The 23,422-nt window shown below is 33.6% G+C and overlaps 1 protein-coding gene across 1 annotated transcript in view; it reads left to right on the top strand.

Annotated features, from left to right (window-relative positions):
* The window catches only part of Cdh12 (cadherin 12), a 1,034,931-nt gene that overhangs the window by 916,652 nt on the left and 94,857 nt on the right, over nt 1–23,422 (top strand). Inside the window, exon 6 of the mRNA XM_087189265.1 lies at nt 18,039–18,158. Within this exon, the coding sequence (XP_087045391.1) occupies nt 18,039–18,158 (120 nt within the window). The remainder of the gene's footprint in view (nt 1–18,038; nt 18,159–23,422) is intronic.

The raw sequence follows: 23,422 nt of genomic DNA, 5'->3' as shown, positions 1-23,422 counted from the left end.
TTTAGTCTGCCATGCCTCTCTGTAAAGCCTCACCTACTGAGCGCTTGAGGCTTTGTGGGGACATCTAGATACAAGCTGAGACAATCACATTCATTCATCAGCACCTAGAGATTAAAATGAATGAGATTGTAGTGTAAGGTATGTAGAGAGAAAAACTCTGAGTTATGAGAGGATTTAAAAGCAGGGAGAATAAAATGAGACTTTACAGACGACTAAGTAATTATCAGCGAAGCAAGTGGAGAGCCAAGAGGGAATGATGTTGAAGAATCCATAGAGGAAAACATGAAGAAAGAGATTTGGATGAACCAATTAAGTATCCTCAAGGAAGACAGAAAAACATGAGGAGCATCTCTCTCTTGGGAAGAAAATTTGGTTAATCAGAGCAGTACTGGAAAGCTGAAGGACTGTAGATGTGGGCCCCAAAGGCCATAATGACAGGTCCAGGTAAAACAATATTTTAAATAAAGTAACTTGCTAAAGGAATCATCCTGTGAAATTTTAGCAAAGAGAGGACTTGGTCTTCAGTACATCCTGAAGTGGGATGGACTGTGGAAAGGGAGCTGCAATTCAGGAGTAGTAACCAGCAATCAGTGATTTACATATATGGCTAAATTTAATCTTGCTTGTCGTCTATAAAATGCAGTTGTTTCTTATTCTTAGGTAAGAGATTCTTTAGACTTGTTAACCAAAGATTAAGTGATGGAGCTGTAATTATTGTTGGGCCATGGATAGAACATATTCCTTCAGAGGATGTTTAAAGAAACAATAAATTTTGAATTGAAAAACAGTGCTATCAGACTGGGAACAATCTTGATGTTCACACAATATATAGCTATTCATGTCGCTTCTTTGAAAGTATTGGACAGAGTACTGAAATCTTCAAAACATTGTATCCAAAAGATTGATCTGCAATAACAGAAAAGTTATTTTGGAAAGAGTTCACACATCATTCTGTTTCAAGTTGAACAACAAATTACTAGAAATAGATGGAAACTCTACCCCTTCATTATAAAGCTTATGAATTTGAACAACTGTTTTGATGAGCGCTCCCTATGTGCCAGTTATTATTCTAAGTAATTCACATGTGTTTTCCCATGAAGTATTGGACAAATAAGTCCCAGAAGGTCTTGGCTATTTAAACTCCTAATTTAGATTTGAAGTAAGAGACAGAGAGGTTTTCAGTGACTTGCCAAAATTTGTTAATTCAGAAAGAAGAGAAAATCTAGCACAAAAGGGAATTTATGGCTTCAAATCATCAAAATCAGTGAAGGCTGCACTTTGGGCAGATTTAATCAAGACTATTCATTTCCATTCCAAAGTTTGTGGCCTTTTATGTGTGACTTTCTCCAAATTTTCTCATGGTGTTAAAATGGCTATATCTTTTCCAGACATTTGCACGCCAGTGTCAGGATTTAAAAAGAGTGCACTTATGAGATGGCCCTAGTATATACCTCTTCTTGTTTAATTGGCTTGAAATTCATCACATATACAAGGCTTAATCATTTTTACCCATGGAAAAAAAAGAAGAAAGAAGAGAAAAAGCTTGTGTTATTTTACAACTGAGCCAAATGACTCGAGTATTCAACTCTGGCATGCCTGTGAGTGGGAAGGAGATGGTAATATATGAATGAGCACCTATCCTGGAAGTTCATAAGATTATGTGGGATGAATTTAGGAGAGGATAACACTTTTTATATTAAAACCGCATAATCATTATAATAACTAGCACAAGATCAGATAACCATATGATTACAAACATGGTACCAGGATTCAGTACCTCTGGCTTCAGGTCTATACAAAAACATAAACACACACACCCCTAAATGCACAATATACAGTATTATGTAATAGAAAAGATAGTATAAGTACTGAATAAGTACACAGGTAAATGGACAGATACATCTGACTCAATAGGAGAGAATCATCTAATCAAATAAAAACAAATAATATTAACTTAATATGTAAAGTAAGTAAGTTCTAGTTAGTTCCATTATTTGATCCTTGAGGTATTTGAATCAAAAGCGACTTCTTCATCCTTTATGAATACAGCACTGCCCCGAGAAGACTTACTGAATTAGAACTGAAAGCACTGAGTGACTGCATTCAAAACACATACATTTCATCATGATTACTGTGGAATTTCCTTACAGCAACTCTGAAAATGTTTTTCAAGTGACGTTAGGAGTAAAGGAGGCAACATGGCACCATCACAGTAAAACAGGAGATCAGTGAGTGTCAACAGACACAGGCATTAGCATCTGTGTTGGTATTCAAGGTAAAAAAATTTTGGCACACAACTGAGAGATAAAGTGCTCATAAAAATGTATTCACTTACCCATCAAAGTAGGTTTAAATGACAAGTGTAAATATGTATAGTGTAAAATATTTAGGACATATCTAGAGGAGAGTTTTATAACATCAGAATACTTGTGGGTCCCTGGACTGAATAGCAAATCATAAGTTGATGTCGTAGCGTGAGATGTGCAGAGGGTGCTCTGGGGTCACAGGGAGCAGGGTCAGGCTGGCGGGAAAAGACAGTGAAATTGCCTGCTCTGGTCCTAGAAGTGTATCTCAAGGGAGCGTAACTTCTACTCAGGCAAATCATTCCAACAGATGTCTTTCCTAGCCCATCTTCAATGTTCTAATTATTTCAGGAAGATTTAACAAACTGTAAATTCTCCTTTCTTGAGTATCCAAGAAAGTGGGGCAATTTCACTCTAGTATACTACTTTGCATTTGAATGACTGTAAGAACACACCTCAAAGTCAACTTTAGCTAACAAACAGGAGATCAAATCCAGATTAGTATTTCAGAAATTAAAGGGTTGGTGTTGAGGACATTACTTATCCCAGTTTTAAGCTTTTGAGAGTTTGCATCCTATGTGTCATACAAAAATGAGAGAAAGTAAGTTGACATCGATTTACATTGTGTAAACATAAATAGCAAGTATGGGCAAACTGCTGTAATGTTTTGTAAATATAAGCTCATTTAACAGTGCTACATAATGAGAGAATTTTTTTTCTCCACTTGTTTTCTAAATGAGGAAAGTAAAACAAAGATAATTTATCTGTGGTAACCTAGTAGCCATAGTACATCTAGGATTTACAAGTGGACGCTTAGGTCCCAGGAACACAGTTTAGAATGACAATGCCAGGTTATGCAGCTCCCTCCAGTTGGGATCTATATTAGAAAAATTAGAACTGTGATTCTCACCCCTGGGTGCAAATCTGTACAAAGCTTTAAAAAGTTTTTGTCAACTGACACAGTCAAGAGCAATAAATTAACTTCTTAAATGAGGTTTCAAGAATTGGTGTTCTTGATAATCCTTGTTAAAAACCTTCTATGCAGTCCTAGCTGATGACAGTACAGGATTTATTTATAAGTTTCAGGGCAGACACAGCAAGAGAGTCCATAAGAAGAATCTAAAAATCAAGTGTCCTTGAGCAGTGTAGTGAAATTTAATGAAAAAATTGATTAAAGATCCAAGTTACTTTAAAGACTAAACTCACCTGTCATCCATCTATGCTTAATTTTACTTTATAATGAAACTGCCTTAGCTCACCCCACGTTAAAATTTCTTCTAATGTCCTATTCATTTGAAGCACCATACATTCGTGCACACACATATTCATACACCCACCTACACTTGATTCTGGAGACTTGTCTGCATTACAGACATTTCTATGCTGCCTAATTTCTTTTTCAGTTACAAAATATGCAGTTTTTCACTTTTACTTGAAAAGAAATTGCAACGTGCTTTTGAAATTTTAGTTGTAAAATTTTAAAATCCATTCATGGTCAACTTGGCAGTACTTATCAATGTGCTAAATCCATGCTTTTTAACTCACCTATTCCAGGGATAGGAAATTTGTCAATTGCAGAATTGTCTGTAAAAGGAAAATAAAAGCCTCTGAGAAGAATGTTGCCTGAAAGGAAACATTTAAAAAATATTGAGATGGATCTGAATGATTTTATATAATCCCTGTTCAACCTATTATATAACAAGTAATGTAAGGTTAGAGAAAATGAATAATTCTAAATCTTTTCTATAAATAAACATTTAAAAATAAGTAATTGTGCAAGTAGATAAATAGTTATAAAGAAATAAACTTAAGTACGTGTTAGATTAGTAAACTGTATAATATTTCTAAGGGGCTTTAAAAATTCATACATTAATTTCTACTCTGATCTTTATGTTTTCCCTCCTTAAATTGTTACAGTTTGAATTATTCTTGATTTTTGAATATGAGGAGATTCATCATTAAGTTATTTATTTGAACTCATTGTTTTCTTCTAATGTGAACATTGATTGAAACAAGCTTCCCTTCTAAAACTATTTTCATTGTGTCTCATAGGTTCTGATGTGCTGAACTTGCATAGTTATTTAATCTCAGAAATTGTTTAATTTCTTCTTTGATTTCTTCTGTGATACACTGGGTATTCAGGGGTGTGTTACTAGTTTCCAGGTATTTATAATTTTTTATGGATTTTTTTGTCCTGTGGTTGATTTCTAGTTTCAATACACAATAGTTTAATATTAAACGTGGAGTAATTTTGATTCTTTTGGACTTGTAGATTAGTATTTGGTCTCTCTTCCGTGTGCTGCTGAGAAGAATATGATTCTCTAGTTGTAGGGTGAAACTCACTAGAGATACATATGAAATCCCTTTGTTCAAAGGTCTGGTTCAGCTCTGATATTTCTTTGTTTATTTTTGTTTAGATGATCTATCTTGTGAAAGTAGGGTATTGAGTTCACCTACTATGATTGTGTTAGTGTCGATTTGATCTTTTATGTCCATTAGTGTTTGTTTCATGAAATTTGGTGAGCCAGTATTTGGTGCATATATATTTACAAGTGTTATTTCTCCCTCTTGGATTGTTCCATTAACTACTGTGTAGTGATGCTCACAATCTCTTCTGTTAGTTTTAGCTTGATGCTTCATTTGTCTGAAATTAAAATTGCTACCCCTGCTTGCTTATGTGATCTGGATACATGAAATATTGTTTTCCATCCTGTCATTTTTAGCCTATGAATATCCTTTTGAAGTTTATTAAATCCAACAGACTGTTGGATTGTTTTTTTTTTTATCCAGGATGACAATCTGTGTCTTAATTGGAGAGTTGAGGCTATCAACATTGAGGATAATTAGTGCAAAGTATTGACTTATTCCTGATATTACATTTTTTTTCCTCTTGGTAACTTTTATTTTTCTCTCTCTTTTCTTTTTTTTTTGGTACCAGGGATCAAACTTGGGTCCTTGTGCTTGCGCAGCAGGTGGTGAAACCACTGAGCTAAATCCCTGACCCTATTTTTCTCTTTTATTTGTTTATCTATTTGCCTTGCACCATATATTCAGCCCATCTGCATTTTTGGCTTTGTTAGCTTCATATCTCTGTGTAGGATACTCTTCAGTATTTTCTGGTGTGCTAGTTTGGTGTTCATGTATCTCTGAAATTGTTCTTTTTTACATTGAATGTCCTAATTTTTTTGTTTTGACAGAAAATTTTGCAGGATATGTTAATCTGAGTTAGAAGTTGTTTGCTTTTAGGGTTTTAAATCCTTCAATTCATGCTCTCCTTGTGTTTAAAGTTTGTGTTGCCAAGTCTGTGAAATATAATGGGTTCATTTTTATATGTGATTTTTTGGCTTTTTTTTTTTTAAGTTTTCAAGATTTGGCCTTTTTGTTAGACATCTGGGATTTTGACTAAATTGTGTTGTATGGAGTTTCTATTTTCATTGAGTTACTTGGTGCTCTGTAAGCCTTGATTGCCTGTATGTTGAAATCTTTCCTCATACCTGGACAGTATTCTATTATGATTTCTGTAGACAGATATTTTTATTCCATGTATGGTGTCTTCTAGTTTCCCTCCAACTCAAATTACTTTTGAATTGGTCTTCTTAGCACAGTGAAATAGCTGTTGGATGAGGTTTTTCTTGTTCTTTAAAATTGTTAAGACGTTTTAAAGTAACTCGCAATAAATTTTCATTTGTCTTCCATCTCAGAACGCATGTTCTCACATTGGTCATTTATGTAATTTATAAATTCTGTACAGTTTTTATTTTGGTATTCCTATCTTAAACTTCTTTGTGGAATCTATATCTTTGGCATATTTTCTTTAATGTTTTAAAGTGTTTTGGTCAGCTCTTTCAAATTTTGTCAATTTCTCCTATAACCACATTGGTTATTTTGAATAATATCATGAACTTTTGAATCATGTCCTCTTTAAACTTGTCAAGTTCATCTCTTCTTCAATCAATGTGTCCAGCACCAGCCCCTGTTATTTGTCTTTCTTTCAATCAATAGACTCTAGTTCTGTCTTGGGAGAACTCAAGTGTCTTTTGTTGCCTTATTTTCCAATTTTTGCCCCTTTTGGTGCTGTTGACATCAAGTTGATTCAAGAGGGAATGCAGTTGATATGCAGAATGTTTTTATTAGATTCTGCATTTAAGAGATAAGGTCATGTCTTTATTTGTCTGGAGATACTGTTCTCACCTTCAACTATTTAATTTATTTTTTTTTCTTTTATTCTTTTATTGGTACATTTTAGGTATACAATATGTTTACATTTATCATTGGGTGCTTGTACCTGTACATGATGTATCTTGGTTCTTATTTTGTTCTCTATTACCTGTGTGCCCTTCAGCCCCTCCACCCTTCCCTATTTACATAGATTTTGTTTCCATTTTTTTTCTTTTCTCATTTTTCCTTTCCCTTCTTCCCTTTCCCCTTCCTCTGACACCACCCTTACACCTTTGGACCTTTTCCTATTTCAAATTATCAATTATTCATTTTAATCCCTTTATCCTTATTTACACATTCAGTTTCTCACACTAGAGAAACTATTCAGTATTTACACGTGTGTCCTATTTATTTCACTTAAGAGTATGGCCTCAATATGGATCCATTTAGCTATAAATGTCTCTAGTTTCTCATTCTTTATGGCTGAGTAGTACTCCATTTTATAAAAAAAAAACCTACATCTTCTTTATCCAGTTTCCAGTTGATGGGCACTTGGGCTGTTTCCAAGCTTTAGCTATTACAAACTGTGCTGCTATAAACATGGGTGCACATATATCGCTTTGGTATGATTCTTTTAATTCTTTGGGGAAGATACCCATCAGGGGAATATCTGGGTCAAATGGGACCTCTAGTCCTATAGATTGAACTATGTTACTGTGTTGTGAGGAGAGAATTATGAGTGATTATAACTGCATCAACAGATGTGATCATAAATCAGTTATATGCGTTAAACTTTGCAATTATACTTTCACCTTATATCAATACCTTTTACTGCCTAGACTATATTGTTATTAGCAGTTAGAAGAAGAGCAGAGAAGAGACAGAAGAATGGGTAAAAGAGGAGAGGTATATAGAAGAAATAATATTAGGTAAAATATTAGGAGGTCAAATTTAAAAAAAAATTATAGTTGAAATAAAGGGTTAAAATTGAGGAATTAAGAATATATTTGTAGGGGCAAAGGCAGGATGTAAGGGAGAGTGATATAATTTGGAATTGAAGAATGCTGGGAGGTTGTCAGAGCCTGTTAATATATTTGTGCCCTGCAACGTGGAGAAAAGTCAAAGGAAAGATTCCAGGTAAGATAAGAAAGTGAAGGAAAACTAGAATAGGGAGAACAGAAAGTTAATGTAAAATAAGATAAGAATGATTTCAGGAGAGCAGGTTATAGGGAGGAAATTGAAGAGTTTATAAGCAGGGAGGAACAAGAAAATAATATTGCTACAAAAGATACTATTGAAGAAAAAAAGAATAGGGAGAAGAGAGAAAGGACAGGGGGGAGAATAAACAACTAAATCAAACAAACAAACAAAAAACCAGAACAGAAGGAAAAGTAACCAAGAAATAATCCAGTGGGAACCCATTTCCAACATTGCCAAAAGAGAAATTCTATGCAATTCCCACCTCATAACAGAAATATTCAACAAATCAAAGAGCTGATTCTTTGAAACAATAAACAAAATAGATAAACCCTTAGCCAAACTTACCAAATGAAAGAGAAAAAACCCACATCAATGCAATTACAAATGAAAAATGAAAAAGTATAGTGGACACTGTATACTTCAGAAGATATAACTACAATGAAAAATTACATTCCAACACATTGGAAAATCTTGAATAGTCAGAATCCTAGACTCATATGTATTATGATAACTAAGTGCTGAACACCCCAATAACAAGCAATGAAATTGAGGCAGGAATTAAAAAAAAAAAACGTACTAAGAAAACCCTAGGACCTGATGAATTTACTCCTGAGTTTCACAAGATGTTTAATGATATAGCAGTATTCTTCAAACTCTTCAAAGAAATTGAAAGGGAAGGAGTGTTTCTAAACTCATTTCTGGAAGCCAGCATCACTCTGATTCCAAAACCAGAAAAGGGCCCAACTGAACAAGAAAACTACAGGCCAGTCACCTTAATGAATATAGATGAAAAAATCCTCATTAAAAATTTGGCAAATAATATGCAATAAATCATCAAAAGGATCATATATTATGACCAAGTAATATTCATCCCAGCGTTGCAAGGATGGTTCAGTATACACAAATCAAGAAATGCCAAAATATTCAATAGATATACAAAAGGTGTTTGAGAAATCTGACACTCACTCATTATTTAAAAAAGAAAAAAACTCTGGATAAAATAGCTATAGAAGGACCATACCTGAATCTGATAAAGTGATTTATGGCAAACCAACAGCCAAAACCATATTGGGAAAAACTGAAAGCTTTCCTTCAAAAATCAGGAATAAGAGATGGATATCCACTATCACCATTTTTTCTTCAACATAGTACTCAAAACATTAGCTGCAGCAATCAGGCAAGTAAAAAAAAAAGAGATACTTATAGAAAATGAAACAGACAAATTATTATTTGGAGATCACATGATCTTCTACATAGAAGACACAAATAATTCTACCAAAAACTCCTAGAATGTATAACTTAATTCAGCAGTGTAGCAGGGTACAAATCAAAACACAAAAATCAATTGTATTCATGTGTAACAATAATGAACTCAATGAGAGGGAAATTATAAAAACAACACCATTCATCTTAGCATCAAGAAAAATGAAATATCTGTGAATTAACCTAATCAAGGAAATAAAAGACCTTGACAATGAAAACTACAATACCCTGGGAAAAAAAGGCATCAGAAAATAGAAAGATATCTCTTATTTCTGGATAGAAGTAATATTATCAAAATGGTCACACCTCCAAAACTGATATATAGGTGTAACTCAATCCCAATCAATATAGCTACAGCATTTGTCATAGAACTAGAGAAAATAATCCTGAAATTCTTATGGAACTAAAAGAGACCCAGAGTACCAAAAGCAATCATAGACAACAAAAGCAAAGCAGGAGGCATCACAATACCTGATTCGTAGTTATACCTCAAGGCTACAGTGATTTTAAAAGTTATGGTATTGATGCAAAAAGAGACCTCTGGATCAGTGGAACACAATAGACCATACAGAAACAATCCCAGAAGCATTCAGCTACTTGATCTTTGACAAAGGAGACAAAAATGTAAGTGGGAGGAAGGATATCCCATTTACCAAAGGGTGCTGGGAAACTGGTTATCCAGAGGCAGAATATTGACCCTGGACCCACATCTCTCATCATGTACTAAACTAAAATCAAAATCAGGCAAATTACTAAATATTAAATCAGAAACAACCTACTGGATGATAAATAGGAAATCTCCTGAAGTCATAGGTGTACACAAGAACATTCTGAAATAGACTCTAATTGCAGAAGAAATAGCAAGAATAAATAAGGATTATGTAAATTAAAAAACATTTGTGCAGCAAAAGAAACAACAAATAAAATGAAGAGACAACCTACAAAATGGAAAAAATTTTGCCAGCTATTTTTCAGAGGACTAATGTGTAAAATACATATAGAACTAAAAATATTAGACACTCCAAATAGAAGACCCAATCAAAAAATAGGCACTTGAAATGATTGCACACACCTCAGAAGAAGAAATACAAATGGTCAATAAACATGGAAAAGGGGCTGGGGATTTAGCTCAGTGGTTTTGCCACCTGCTGTGCAAGTGCAAGAACCCAGTACCACCCCCCCAAAAAAAACATGGAAAATGTTCAACATCTATGGCTATTAGGGAAAGAGTAATTAAAACAACACTAAGATTTCATCTCAACGCAGAAAGAATGGCTATCATGAAGAAATCAAATAGTAACAAATGATAATGCAACTGTGGTGACAAAGCAACCCTCCTGCATTGTACATGGGAATGCAAACTAGTCCAACCTTTATGGAAATCAGTGTAGAGATTTCACAAAAATCTAAAAATAGAAATTCCACTTGACTCAGCTCTTTTCCTTGTAAGCATCTCCTTGAAAGATCTAAAGACATCATACTACAGTGATACATGCATGACAGGACAATTCATAATAGCTCAATCTGGAAGCAGCCTACATGTTGATCAACAGACAAATGGATAAAGAAAATGTGGTATCTATACATAATGGTATACTATTCAGCTATAAAGAATGAATTGGAGACATTTGTAGGAAAATGGATACACCTCGTAAACATATTTTTTTAAAATTAACTTGGTACACTTAAAGTATGCAGTATAATGACATTCATCATTGGAAATTTGCACCTTTACATAATCCATCTTGGTTCTTATTTTTTCCCCATTCCCCTGCTGTCCCTTCAACCCCTCCACCCCTCCCTATTTACACAGACTTTGTTTCCATTTTTTCATTTTCTCATATTAATTCCATTCCCTTCTTTCCTTTCCCCTAACCCTCCCACTTCCCCTTCCCCTTTGCCCCTTTTCTTCCTATTTCACATTATCTATTATACCTTTTAGTCCTTATTTACACTTTCAGTTTCTCACACCAGAGAAACTATTTGGTATTTACACATGTGTGTCCTGTTTATTTCACTTGAGAGTATCACCTCAATGTGCATCAATTTAGCTATAAATGTCTCTAGTTTCTCATTCTTTGTGGCTGAGTAGTACTCCATTTTATAAAAAAACACATTTTCTTTTCCAGTCTCCCGTTGATGGGCAATTGGGTTGCTTACAAATTTTAGCTGTCATGATCATAAACATAATGTTAAATGAAATAAATCAGACACATAACTTAAATATCATATGATTTCTCTTATTTGAGTGATTTGAGGAAGAAGCAAAGACCAAATTAAAAGACTGATAGATTGGGCCGGGGATTTAGCTCAGTGGTGTCCCCACCTGTCCAGCAGGTGCAAGGTCCTGAGTTCAATTGCTGGTACCAAAAAAAAAAAAAAAAAAAAAAAAAAAAAAAAAAAAAAAAATGATAGATTGATTTTTTTTTTTTTCAAAAGGAGACATCTGTTACAAATTGGAAAGGAACCAAAAGACAGAGGGTGGGAAGAGGGAAGCAGGAGAAGGGGACATAAAAAAAATTAAAATGTATCATGTACAGGTACAAACCACCTGAAAGTATATAACCATTATGTATCCCAAATGTGAACTACACAAAGGGAGGTGGCCTAGAGAAGGAGGCAAAGAGATGGGTGAGGAAGGGGAAGGAACATGAAAATCTGTTAAATACAAGTGCCTACTTCCTAAAAAACACATGGACTAAAAACATGCGCTAATAAAAAACCAAAAACAACAAAAAAAGACCCCAGAAGAATAAGAAAAAAACAAAGAAGTAGAAATAAAAAATATCCATGCATGTCGTTTTCTCCACCATACCATCTCTGTCATTTGTGATTCCCAGGGAAGCTGGCTCTGACTTCCCCAAGGTTGCCATCAACACTTGAAAGATGTCCTGCTTTAGCACATTTTGTACCTAGCCCTGACTGCATGGATATGCTTTGTTTATAACACCTCATAGAAGCAGGGAGTGGAGTGATGGTTACCAGAGACAAGGAAGATGAAAGTTTGTGAGATCTTGGTCCACAGATTTAAAAAAAATCAGTTAGGAAAAATGTATCCAAGAGATGTATTGTGCATCATGAAGAAATTATTTAGCAACAAGGTACAGATGGGGTTACATACCAATAAATCCTCTGTCAACTGAAAGTGCCTTAAGTAATGCATTTATTATAGTTAACCTATCAAAATCATAGCTCCATGTAGCCTAATTTAAACATGTTCAGAACACTAACTTTAGCTGACAGTTGTGCAAGATCAATACAAAACTTGCTTTATAATGGAACGCTGAATATACAATTTGTTGTATCTAAAAGAGTATATTGATGGTTTATTCTCACAATTATATGTTTGATTGACAGCACATGTTGGTCACTACTGTGGCAGAGTACCCAACTGTGTGTCACTAGCTTATTAAAAGGTCAAATTCAAAATTTGAAATATAGCCAGAGATTTAGCTTGGTGGTTCCGCCACCTGCCTAGCAAGCGCAAGGACCGGAGTTTAATCCCCGGTACCGAAAAAAAAAAAAAAAAAGAAATATAGTTCCTAAAGAATGCATATGCTATTCACATGATTATTAAGTCAAAAATCTCTTAGTTAAACTGTCATTAATTCAGGGGCCATCTGTATTGTATTATTTAAAATTGTTAAAACTACCAATTTTAAATGCTGTTATAAAAACTGTTAGGTATGTAAAGAAATGTACATAATAGTTAATTTAGCCATTCCACAATATATAGACATTTTAAATCATCATGATGTACACAATAAATATGTACAAATGTTATTTGTTAATTAAAAATAAGCTAGAATAAAATGACAAAATATCACAACACTTCATTCAGGACTGTATTTAAGTGAAGGTCTCCAACTGTTTTTCTTGATGATCATATAAGAAGTTCCTTAATTTGAATCAGTTTCTACTGTATCACTACTAAAGCTTTTTTCGTTCATTTTGCACTCAACCAGTGTACCTGTCATTTGATGGGAAATCTGATAATATTTGTAAAATGAATAACTGATTGAATGTGTGAAAAAAAGCATGTAATTTTGAAAAAAGTCATTAGAAACTATTAAATAACTGAATTTCTGCATATGCACTGCTTGGTCATATCACGCGTTATAAGTATGAATTTTCAATATTGAAACCAAAAATTCAAACATTGTGATCTTTATTAGTATTTTCAACATATATTGGAAATCATTAAGTCGAATAAAGCCATTACAACAAGGCTCCAAACTTATACAGATGGCATTCAAATGAGAGAAGAAAGGACATCAGATCTTTTTCTCACTGTGCACATGTGCCCAGAGAAAGGGCCATGGGAACACAGACAGAGGACAATCGTTTGGGAAGCAGGAAGGGAGCTTTCACTGGAAAACAAAATTTCCCACACTTTCATCTTAAATTTCCTGCCTCCAAATCTGGGAGAACATAGAATTCTGAGAAGTTACCCAGCCTACAGTATTTTACTATTGTATCCCTAGAGAATATGATATTCAAATTGGTTCACAGATGAACTCTAATTCATAGTCATTTAGAAGTCAGTGAACTATTGCATAGCTTCTATCAGATGGGCTCCTCCTGATACTTTTTCTTTCTTCATCATGGTTCTATGCCTCTCAGTGATCCATTTCTCTGGTCTTTGCTCTTAATTTTATACATTTTTACTCTCTTTTGAGTAACTGTTTAAGTTTAAAATTTGGCTATTACTATCCAGTTAACTTTTAGTATTGGCTTTAACTGTTACTGAAATGTACAATGATTAATTTGCTACCAATCAGAGCAGTGTTAATGGGAACCTGAAATGATTCAGTCTGCTCCATTGCACATTCTGCACTCCACGTCCAGTGGTGCATAAGGCAATGTTTTCTCTATGATCCAGCTATTTTCTCTCTCGGTTAGAGTGGCTGAACTGCCTTGCTTGGATTTGAGTGATAAGAGAATAAATTCCAGGCTGACTGCTGCATACAGGACCAGGTCTACTCCAGTCTCTGTGCAAGTCGTTGATTGGTGTGTTGTTTTCATGATGCTTATCTGATGTCCCCCTACCCACACTCTTGCTTCTCCCTCCTGGGCATTAGGTGATTAATAGTTTCAGGAGCCTCAAGTTGCATCCGTTTACCTATAAATGTGTCAAATTTATCCCTTTTGGCAGAGTAGTACACCCTTGTACAAAAATACCACATCTTCTTTATTGACTCATCCATTGATAGGTATTGGTGCTTATTCCAAGTTTTATTCATTACAAATTGTGCTGCCATAAACATGGGTGTTCATATATTACTGTGGTGTGATGCTTTCAATTCTTACGGGAAGATAACAAGATGGGGGATAGGACCATACGCATGTTTAAATATCACATTGTTTCTCTGGTGTGAGAATCCGAAAGTGTAAATAAGGACCAAAATATATAATAGATATAGGGAAATGAGAAGAGGAACAAGAGAGGAGGGCAAAGAAGGAAGGGAAAAGAAAAAAGAGAATAGTAGAAATAAATGGAAACAAAGCTTTTGTAAATAAGGAGAGGAAGAGGGATTGGAGGGAGGGGAAGGGATTGAGAACAAAAAGAAGAATTAAGATGTATTATGTACAGGTACAAATTCCCTATGATGAATGTGATCATTATGTAGATCTAAAATGTACCAATAAAAGTAACAATGAAAAAATAGTAGTGTCAGAAGCAGCTGTTGTGATACCCAAGCACTAAGGAAGGTAGTCCTCAGAGGTTTGTATCCTCCAGACCATTAACTGAGGGTTCTTGATGGAAGAAACATGAATTTTCTGTCATTTGCCTCTGTTTGGTGGAAGACATAGAGCAGCTAACAAAACAAGCTGATAGGATGGTGTTTAATGGTGTCCTTGAGAACACCTATTAAGAGAGCTTTAAGTATTCTGGGTGAATTCATACTGAAATTTGCTCCTTTGTTGGAGAAGGGCTAGCCTTTTCTGAATTTGAATGAATAATTATTTTTAATAATTGGATCAGAGAAATATGCATGTGTGATTTTTGCTCTTCTGTGAACCATTTGACTGGAAAGTTATAACAAGTATCTGCCGTTTGTATCCATTAAGATAGTAATTCTCGTTTCATCTCTTTAAATATAAAACTGTAGACATGAAGATTATTTTATCAATATTAGAAGAAATATTTATTTATAACACAAAAGTGAGGTTCATTTTCAAACTTAAAACAAAAAGGTAAAAGAAAGATGTTATTTATTTATATTTGCATTCCTCACTGGGCTTTGTACATGGTGTGGGTTTGAGAAACATTTATTAAATTTGTTACTACATATTTGTATTTCTTAAACATTTTCTTGTTTCTAAATATGATCTTTTACTCTTTAAATTTACCAACAGACTTGAACAATTCTTAGCTTTTCAGTTGCAGTATTTACATCTAGAATTGGACAATATTGAAATTACTTATGTTGCCCACACAAGACATGCATAGTAAGTGGAGAGCAAAGTTACAGGTGAGAAGTCTGAGGTACAAACCACCGTTATGAAGGCAAGAATTTACTGTCCATAAAGTTTCTATTTCTACAGTATTAAGTAAAGGCAGTTTTCATAAATCTTTAAGATGGGTACTCAATGCTTCATAGAAATAAACACTTGTCAAATTATGATTAATGATAGTGCAAATATTGATGTTGATGAGCACGTTGGTGATGATGAGAGATCCTATTAGTCATCACACTTGACTTCTTATTAATATATTCTTAACTACCTTCTAGAAGTTCCCTGTCCTGGGAAAAGCTTCTATAGCATATTTTTCATCTGTTCATACAGCTAGAATTCATCAAAGCACCAAAAGGAAAAGTATTTGACAATGAGTGTATATAGAAAGCTATCATTTCTGGCTCTTGTCTTTACTGCAAGACTTTATCCAAAAAAGAAAAAAAATAATAATAAAGGAAAGGTAAAGGGATGATTTGTTCTCCTAACCTCAATATCCAAAGTTATATTTTCTTAAAATTGAATTCATTACATTGAATGAGTAACTAAATAGAAAGGGTGATTCTGCTTCCTGCAAACAGAAGATTTATTTTATTAGAAGGGTTTTGTCTTAGTTTTTTTTTTTTTTTTCTTGTTGGTGGGACAAAATGCCTGACACCCACATGTTAAAAGTGGAAATATTTCTTTTATGTCAGAGTTTCTAGAGGTTTTAATCTATACTCAGCTGGCTCCAAGGCAGGGCAGCATTGGAAAGGAGAAACAGTCCATAGCATGGCAGACAAGAGGCAGCAAAGCAACAGCAGTGAGCCTCACTTTCTTTTTTAATCCATAAAGGCTACAATCCAATTGGTTGGTACCACCCACACCCAGGGTGGGCCTTCCCATTATCCCAGAACTATGCTAAAGCAATCATTGGGCTAACTTAGTTATTGCATATGTTCAATCAATATTCATATAATCTAAATCTAGCTACCCTATGAGCACATTAGGCTTTGGGGGTGAGTCTAGATATAAGCCGTGACAACTTCCAAGAGGTAGAGTTCTGGAAACTCTAAAACTTGTAAATATGTATGTATGTGTATGTGTCCAAGATACTCCAATCTCTTTGTGTTCAGTAGAGATTTCTAAGTATTAGGAATGGATTTGATTTGTTAAAAATTATGATAATTTCAATTTTGTTTGTTCTCAACTACAACTAATAAATTAAACAGGACATTAGAAAAAAGTACTTAAAAAGTTATTAGAGACTGTATTACTTGTGTTTATGAGAAAATGCAATAGTACCTCTCAACTTCCAGTAATATATAAAAATATTTTCTGGTATTTAAAAAAAGGAAAAAATCTATGATAATTTGGTTTGTCAATAGGGGTCTTCTGTATCTATGAACTCTCAAGTTAATTTAGGCCTGAGATTAAGAGGTGTTATATAGCTATTTGACATTGCAATTATTTATTGTTTCTCAAGTTAAATGTTTGTTTCTAATTAAAAGCTTCCTAATGGTAATATGTAGTTGTTGATTTGCAAATTACTCTTAGAAATAAGGATATCCAAAGTTCAGTAACCCGTTTTAAACCTTTTAAATTCTCTACTGATATTTGAATCCTGAAATTAAAAATCTACACTAAGTAGATGAGCTAATAGAAGTGGTTTCCATATTTTCTTGCATATACATCAATAAAGTTATTGTGATGACTTTCAGATCAATTAACTAGCTACTAGAAATGGATATATCTATCATAATTGATATTTAAAACATGTGTCCCTTGTAGTAACAGGTATATTATTGCCCAATTATTTAAATAAAATTATTTTAACTGATGAATACAAATGTACAAATTGTACATCTTAGTGGGGATCCATGTTATAATTTTATACATGTATATATTATATATTGTTTAAATGAAATATATTTATATCCTCAAATATTTACCATTTTTGTGGTGAAATCTTTCAAATAGCTTTTGAAATATAAACAACATTATTATTTTCTACACTCACAGAATACACAATAGACTATCAGAAATTCTTACTCCAATGTAACCAAACTCAGAACCTGTTAATCTCTCTGCTACCCTTACTTTACTCTTCCTGGCCTCTACCAACCAACATTGCACCATCAACTTCTATGAGATTTACTCTTTTAGATTCCAGTATGAATGTGATCATGTCATACTTGTCTTTCATCAGTTAATGAACACTTAGGTTTTTTCCATTTCTTGACTATTTTAAGTAGTATTGATATGAATATAGGAGGGTAGATGTCTTTTTTACATATGGATATCTTTTAATTTGGATATATACTCAGTAGTGGAAAGTTGGAAGTTCAATTTTTTCCATCATGGCTGTAATAAGTTATATTCCCACCAACAGTGTGCCAGAGTATTTCCCATATCTTCTGTGGCCCTTATTAAAATGAGTTTTTGTGTGTCTGTGCATGCAATAGCCATTCTTACTGGGATGATGTGATATTTCATCATAGTTTGGATTGCATTTTAGCCCAGCACTTGGACTAGGATTATCCTCAGTGACATAATGTACTCTTTAGATCCCTGTGAAATTCTACATTACAAAGGAAAATAGAGTCACCAGATAATAGACATGGCCTTGAACTCTGTAAGAGAAAAATACTAAAGTTCTATTGTCTTATTTTCCAGGTGCATATGTGCTCCAGGTCAAGGCCACAGATGCAGATGATCCGACCTATGGAAACAGCGCCCGAGTCGTTTACAGCATTCTTCAGGGACAACCTTACTTCTCTATTGATCCGAAGACAGGTAAATTTTTTATTAGAGACAGCATTATCATCGGTCCTTCAAATATTTAAGCTTTAATTAAATTTTGGCATGGGAAATTGCCTCTTCTAATATAGCAATAAAGATTCGGTGAGCCACACATTAAGCAAATAAGATAGCATCTTACCTGCCTGCTGCAGAACTATTTCCTTTTGATTGAGTTTTGTGTAAATATAAACCTCTTCCCATTATATTTGTGAAGACCAAACTTCTCAGCTAGGGATTCTGTTTGTCTTATTTTAAATTTTCAGACATGCTCTTAGTGAGGGGAAGATTTGAAACACCAAGATCATTGGTGTTATTAGCCTGTGTCTTTAAAGTAAATCTTATTTCTAAATAAAAAAATAAATAAATTGCAGATTTTAAAACTAATATCATTTGAATATCATAGAAAGCACGGGAGGATATGCACATAGGAGATTTTATGTCCATTCCTCTATTCACCTTTTTCGGTTGTTGTTGTTATACTGGGGATTGAACCCTAGGGCTTTTACATGGTAGGCAAATATGCTACACCCCAAGGCCTAAGTTCTTTTTAAATGAAATAAAGTCCCTTTCAATACAATCTGTCTTTGAATGTAGGATATTCTGTTAAAGAGATTCAGTGACATTGACTCAGGGAAATGTAGCTACTCCATGTCATAATGAAAGCTGAAACCCCAAAATGTGTCATTCTAGCAACACTTCTTATATAGTATGCCATTACATATTGTAATATAAACTGAACATTACTTTTCATATTAGTTTAATATATTGTGCAAATTATCAACGTAGCGACTACGTTACTTTGTATTTTTTGTAGTACTGGTGATTGAACTCAGGGAACATTAAGTTGTGTCCCAATGCTTTCTTTTTTTCTTAATTCTGGGAGTGTTCTGTTAAGGAGCCCAGGCTGACCTCATACTTGTGATTCCCCTGCTTAAGCTTCCTAAGTAGCATGGATAATGGGCACATGCCACAATTCCTATGATTTAAATTTGTAAATTAAACATTAAAGACTAAAATCAATACTAAAGTTATACATTGTATGCACTGTAAAGTTATACAGAAACACAATGGGCTAAAAATTTCAAAGTTTTCTATTTCCAATGTGATATATTTAAAATTTACTACATCCATGACATAGTAATAATTAACAATTAAACATTTATTAATGTTGCATAGAGCACACAGACTGTTAATGGTGGTCAATTAAAATAGAAATGCAGAACTTGCAAAATTTCCAATGAACTGAACAAACCATCTTCTCCTCTCTTCACTTCTTACACTCCTCTTCAAGCCAGGAGGGCATCAAATCTATGAGGAAGCAGGGAGCCACTTCCGTATATACAATCTAAAAAAGTAGAATTATTACATTCTATTACATCAGTACTTCAAAAAACTCCTAAGGAGTATGAGTTAGAGAAAAATCTAGAAGGGCTAAGCCTCGTTTGCTTTGACAGAGTGTTGGAAATCAAAAGTCAAAGGGTCAAGTGATAACAATGAGTGTGTAATGAGGACATGACACAGGTCATTTTTCAGGAAAGATGTCAGTAAATATAGGAAGCTGTATGGAAATATTAACTTCCAAATTTACTTTAATGAGAAATCTGACTATAAATGGATGTGTGGACACTACATATCCTAGGTCCTTTCAGCTTCTGAGGAATAATCCTCAGAGATAGAATTACTAGAAGAAACAGAAAAGAGGCTATATGACTTTTGTGAAGAAATAAGAAACTTTTGGTTATGTTTTTTATCCCCTGAGTAACTTCGTTGATGGTAAAGTTACAGTGTGTTAACTATAATTATTCTCTTGTTATTTTGTTTTATTTTTTGACAAAGTAACAAAGAGGGTCAGGATTAAGGTCTTCCTATGGTATTGCAGTAATGAATTCTATAGAATCTGAGAGTTTAGATATTCAGAATAAGAGTGAACCAGGAAAGATTAAAAATTAAGTATTGCTAAAAATTCTGCATGATATAAATGAGCTCCATATGTAAGGGGATCTGGAGAGGGGGGAAATGAGAAGGAGAGGTGGGAAAGAGGAAATGTAAAGGGATCAAGATAAGGTATGTGTATGTGGCGATTCCCCACAATAAATATATTCATTATGTATTGCAAACATATACTAATAGAAAACTTTAAAGAGAACAAAGTGGAATTTAGGGATAAATCCGGAGTTGAGAATATAATTTCTATAGTCAGATTAATATTAGATGATATCAGTTATGTGACTTACAACATATGCTGTCCCCTTTACTCGATCAAGATAAAATTTAGATTCATTCTAACGCTTATGAAAAGCATTATTTTACAATAGAATATGTCTATACCTACTGTGGCTTTGTAATTTTGCGTTTATATTTTTATAGCGTGATTCTTATTTAGAACTAAAGGTGAAACAATTCTGGCATAAATTACACAATAGATTTTTGAAGCATTGATTTTCACTGGAGACAGAAGTCTTGATGCTAACAGTGCCTCAGACCACTAGACAGGAAAGGAGTGGATGATGAGGCACTTCATTAAGAGAATGAAAACTAGTTCTCCATGCACAGAAACCATTAAGAAGACTTTTGTCAAATTTATCACCTTGCAGTAGATAAAAGTAAATCAAAAATCAAGGATGATTGGAATTTCTCCAAAAGAGTATCCATTTGTTCCAGCCATATAGCTTCCTTTTATGATTCCTTTTGCTGTTATTAAATAAAATGCATGAAAGGCCAATATTATCTGAAATTTTCCACATTTGAATATAGAAAACAGTTTAAAACAATTCTTAAAAGAACAGTCTCATCAGAACTTCTGATGCCTAAATATTTAAGAAGACATAAATATGTCTATTTTCATTCATTTGAACTGAAACAATAAAATACATTTTTGTGTTGATATTACTGTTTGATAAATATTTCTATAATCACTAAGCAGTTATGGCAAGCTTATTTTGAAACATAAATATGTGACATTACTACAAATCAATGTATTGCACAAAATGAACCAAAAAGTAATTGTTCCCTTAAAAATTGTCTTATTTGGCAATTATCTGTCTTAACTAATAAATAATATATTCATGATACATTCAAGTTCCTCAAATTATTATTAAATGTTATTTAAAAAGTAATAACATAGTTAAATATGTAAAACATTAAACAATTATGCTTAGTCTAGTTTTTATTTGTAAAACGTTTAAATGATTATTATATTAACATTGTTTCATTTTATTATATAAATTATTATACTTAATGTTTACAAACAATGGAAAACAATTGTAATCTATGAAACACAAAATGAGAGCAAAAATAATGTGACATTTTGATGATATTTTTCAGTATATGAATCAGGATGCTATATATCTTCATAACATTACTATAAATATATTCCATTTGGGAAATCAAATATTATTATGAATAATTGACTCCTATGACCTAATTTATGATGAACATTCTTTCCAAAAGTTCATATTTTTTCATAAATTATGACAAGTAACTAGCCTGAGGTAGATAACTAATAATTAGCACATTTTATGTCATGTGATAATGATATATTTTATTTTTTAATTGTTCTGAGCCCTATTTGAAAAATTAATATATTTTCATTTCAATTTCTTTTTCATAAACTTCAGCTTTTCCTACTGTGATAAATACACAAAATATAAAATGAACCATGTTTACCATTTTAACTGTACAGTTCAGCAGCATTATATACATTTACATTGTTACATAACCATCACCACAATTTCCCTCCAGAATTTTTACATCAATATCTTTTATTTCCAGTTTTGAAAATGTATTATGTAAAAATTTCTGGCTCACGTATTCAGAAGGTCCAGTCCATGGTAAGTTTTCTCTAAGGTGGAGATGGTATAGCAGTAGGGCTTGGTTGAGGAAAACTGCTCAACTAATGGCACACAGGAAGCAGAGAGAGAAAGGAGATAGAGTGACATACACCCTCCAAGGACATGCACCTAGTAATGTACCACCTCTGCATAGTTCCTTCCTCCTAACACTACATTCTGTTATCAACTTATCAATGGACTAATGCGCTGATGAGTGGCCAATCACTTTTCAAATCACCCCACCTCTAACACACAAAACATTGGGGGGACATATTAGATACAAACCAGACATCCCTCCAAATAAGTCCAAGTCCTAATTCCCAGAAACTGTGAATATGTTCTGATATATTTAGTTCTCCCTTAAAGTAGAATTTGAGAGTGAAATTTAGGCTGCCAATGACCTGTTTTTGAGATGAGGGAAATTATCTTGTTTTAATTTGAATAAAAAGGAGTCCAGGAAACAGGGCATGAAGACATCTAAGTTGAAGGTAAAAAGCATTTAGAAAGGAGCACAACACTGCTGATAATTTCATTTTAGCCTAGCAAGGCCCATGTTGGACTTCAGATCTTTGGAACTGTAACATAATAACTTGGTATGGTGTTATGTTATTAAACTTCTTTAAAGTTTTCTTTTAAGAGGCAATATTTAACATATACTAACAAATTTAATATAAAATTTTAGGTCAAGTGACCATGAAAGTCCTATAAATATAGCTTTGAGAAAAGATCTGAAGGCTATAGAGACTATTTGCTTTAGCACTCCACGTAAATGGTGTGGACATGGATGGAGTAATTCCAGGAAAGGGAGACTGAGTATAAAAGTGCAGTGAGTAAAAGAGGGAGCTGAGGGGAAATCAAGAGTTCAGGGGGAAGATGGAGCTCCGAGGAACTCAGATAGTTTTGGGGGGACTTAAGAAAAGAGAAGTGTAGTGACCTCACCATGAGAGGTGATTTACTAAGAAAAGACTCATGGCCTGAGGAGCTTCTTTGAAATAGAATCCTCATAGAATAGAGAGAATGAGACCATTCACTCATTGTTCATAGTCCAAACTCAGAAAGACATGCATGGCTAGTCTAAATCTTGAGTGTTTGGAGGGAAATAAAGGACTGAGTACTATACTTTCCATTTAATTTTTTCAGAAGGGCTAGAATGAAGCTTAGACTTGCCTCCCTAGATATGTAACTTCAAAGTAAGAATGAGATGAGTTGAAGAGAGTAAAAAGGTCCTTTCCTAGGAAACATCTCACTCCCTTTGCAAAATAAATAGCAGTGGGAGAAAGAAGCCAATGTAAACTGATTATTCAGGATGCAGGTAGGGTGTAGGAGAAAATATGCATGCTCTTCTACTAAAAATAAAGGAAAATGTTGTTGCACCTTCTGATTTACAACCAGAGGAATAAAAATAAAATGTTTTTAATATAATACATA

The sequence above is a fragment of the Heterocephalus glaber genome, unplaced genomic scaffold (assembly GCF_053883595.1).
Source record: "Heterocephalus glaber isolate CG9 unplaced genomic scaffold, H.glaber_assembly_v1.0 deba00001538, whole genome shotgun sequence".
In the NCBI taxonomy this organism is placed as follows: Eukaryota; Metazoa; Chordata; class Mammalia; order Rodentia; family Bathyergidae; genus Heterocephalus; species Heterocephalus glaber.
The sequence above is the reverse complement of the archived record's forward strand: the minus strand, read 5'-3'. Positions and strand labels throughout refer to the sequence as shown.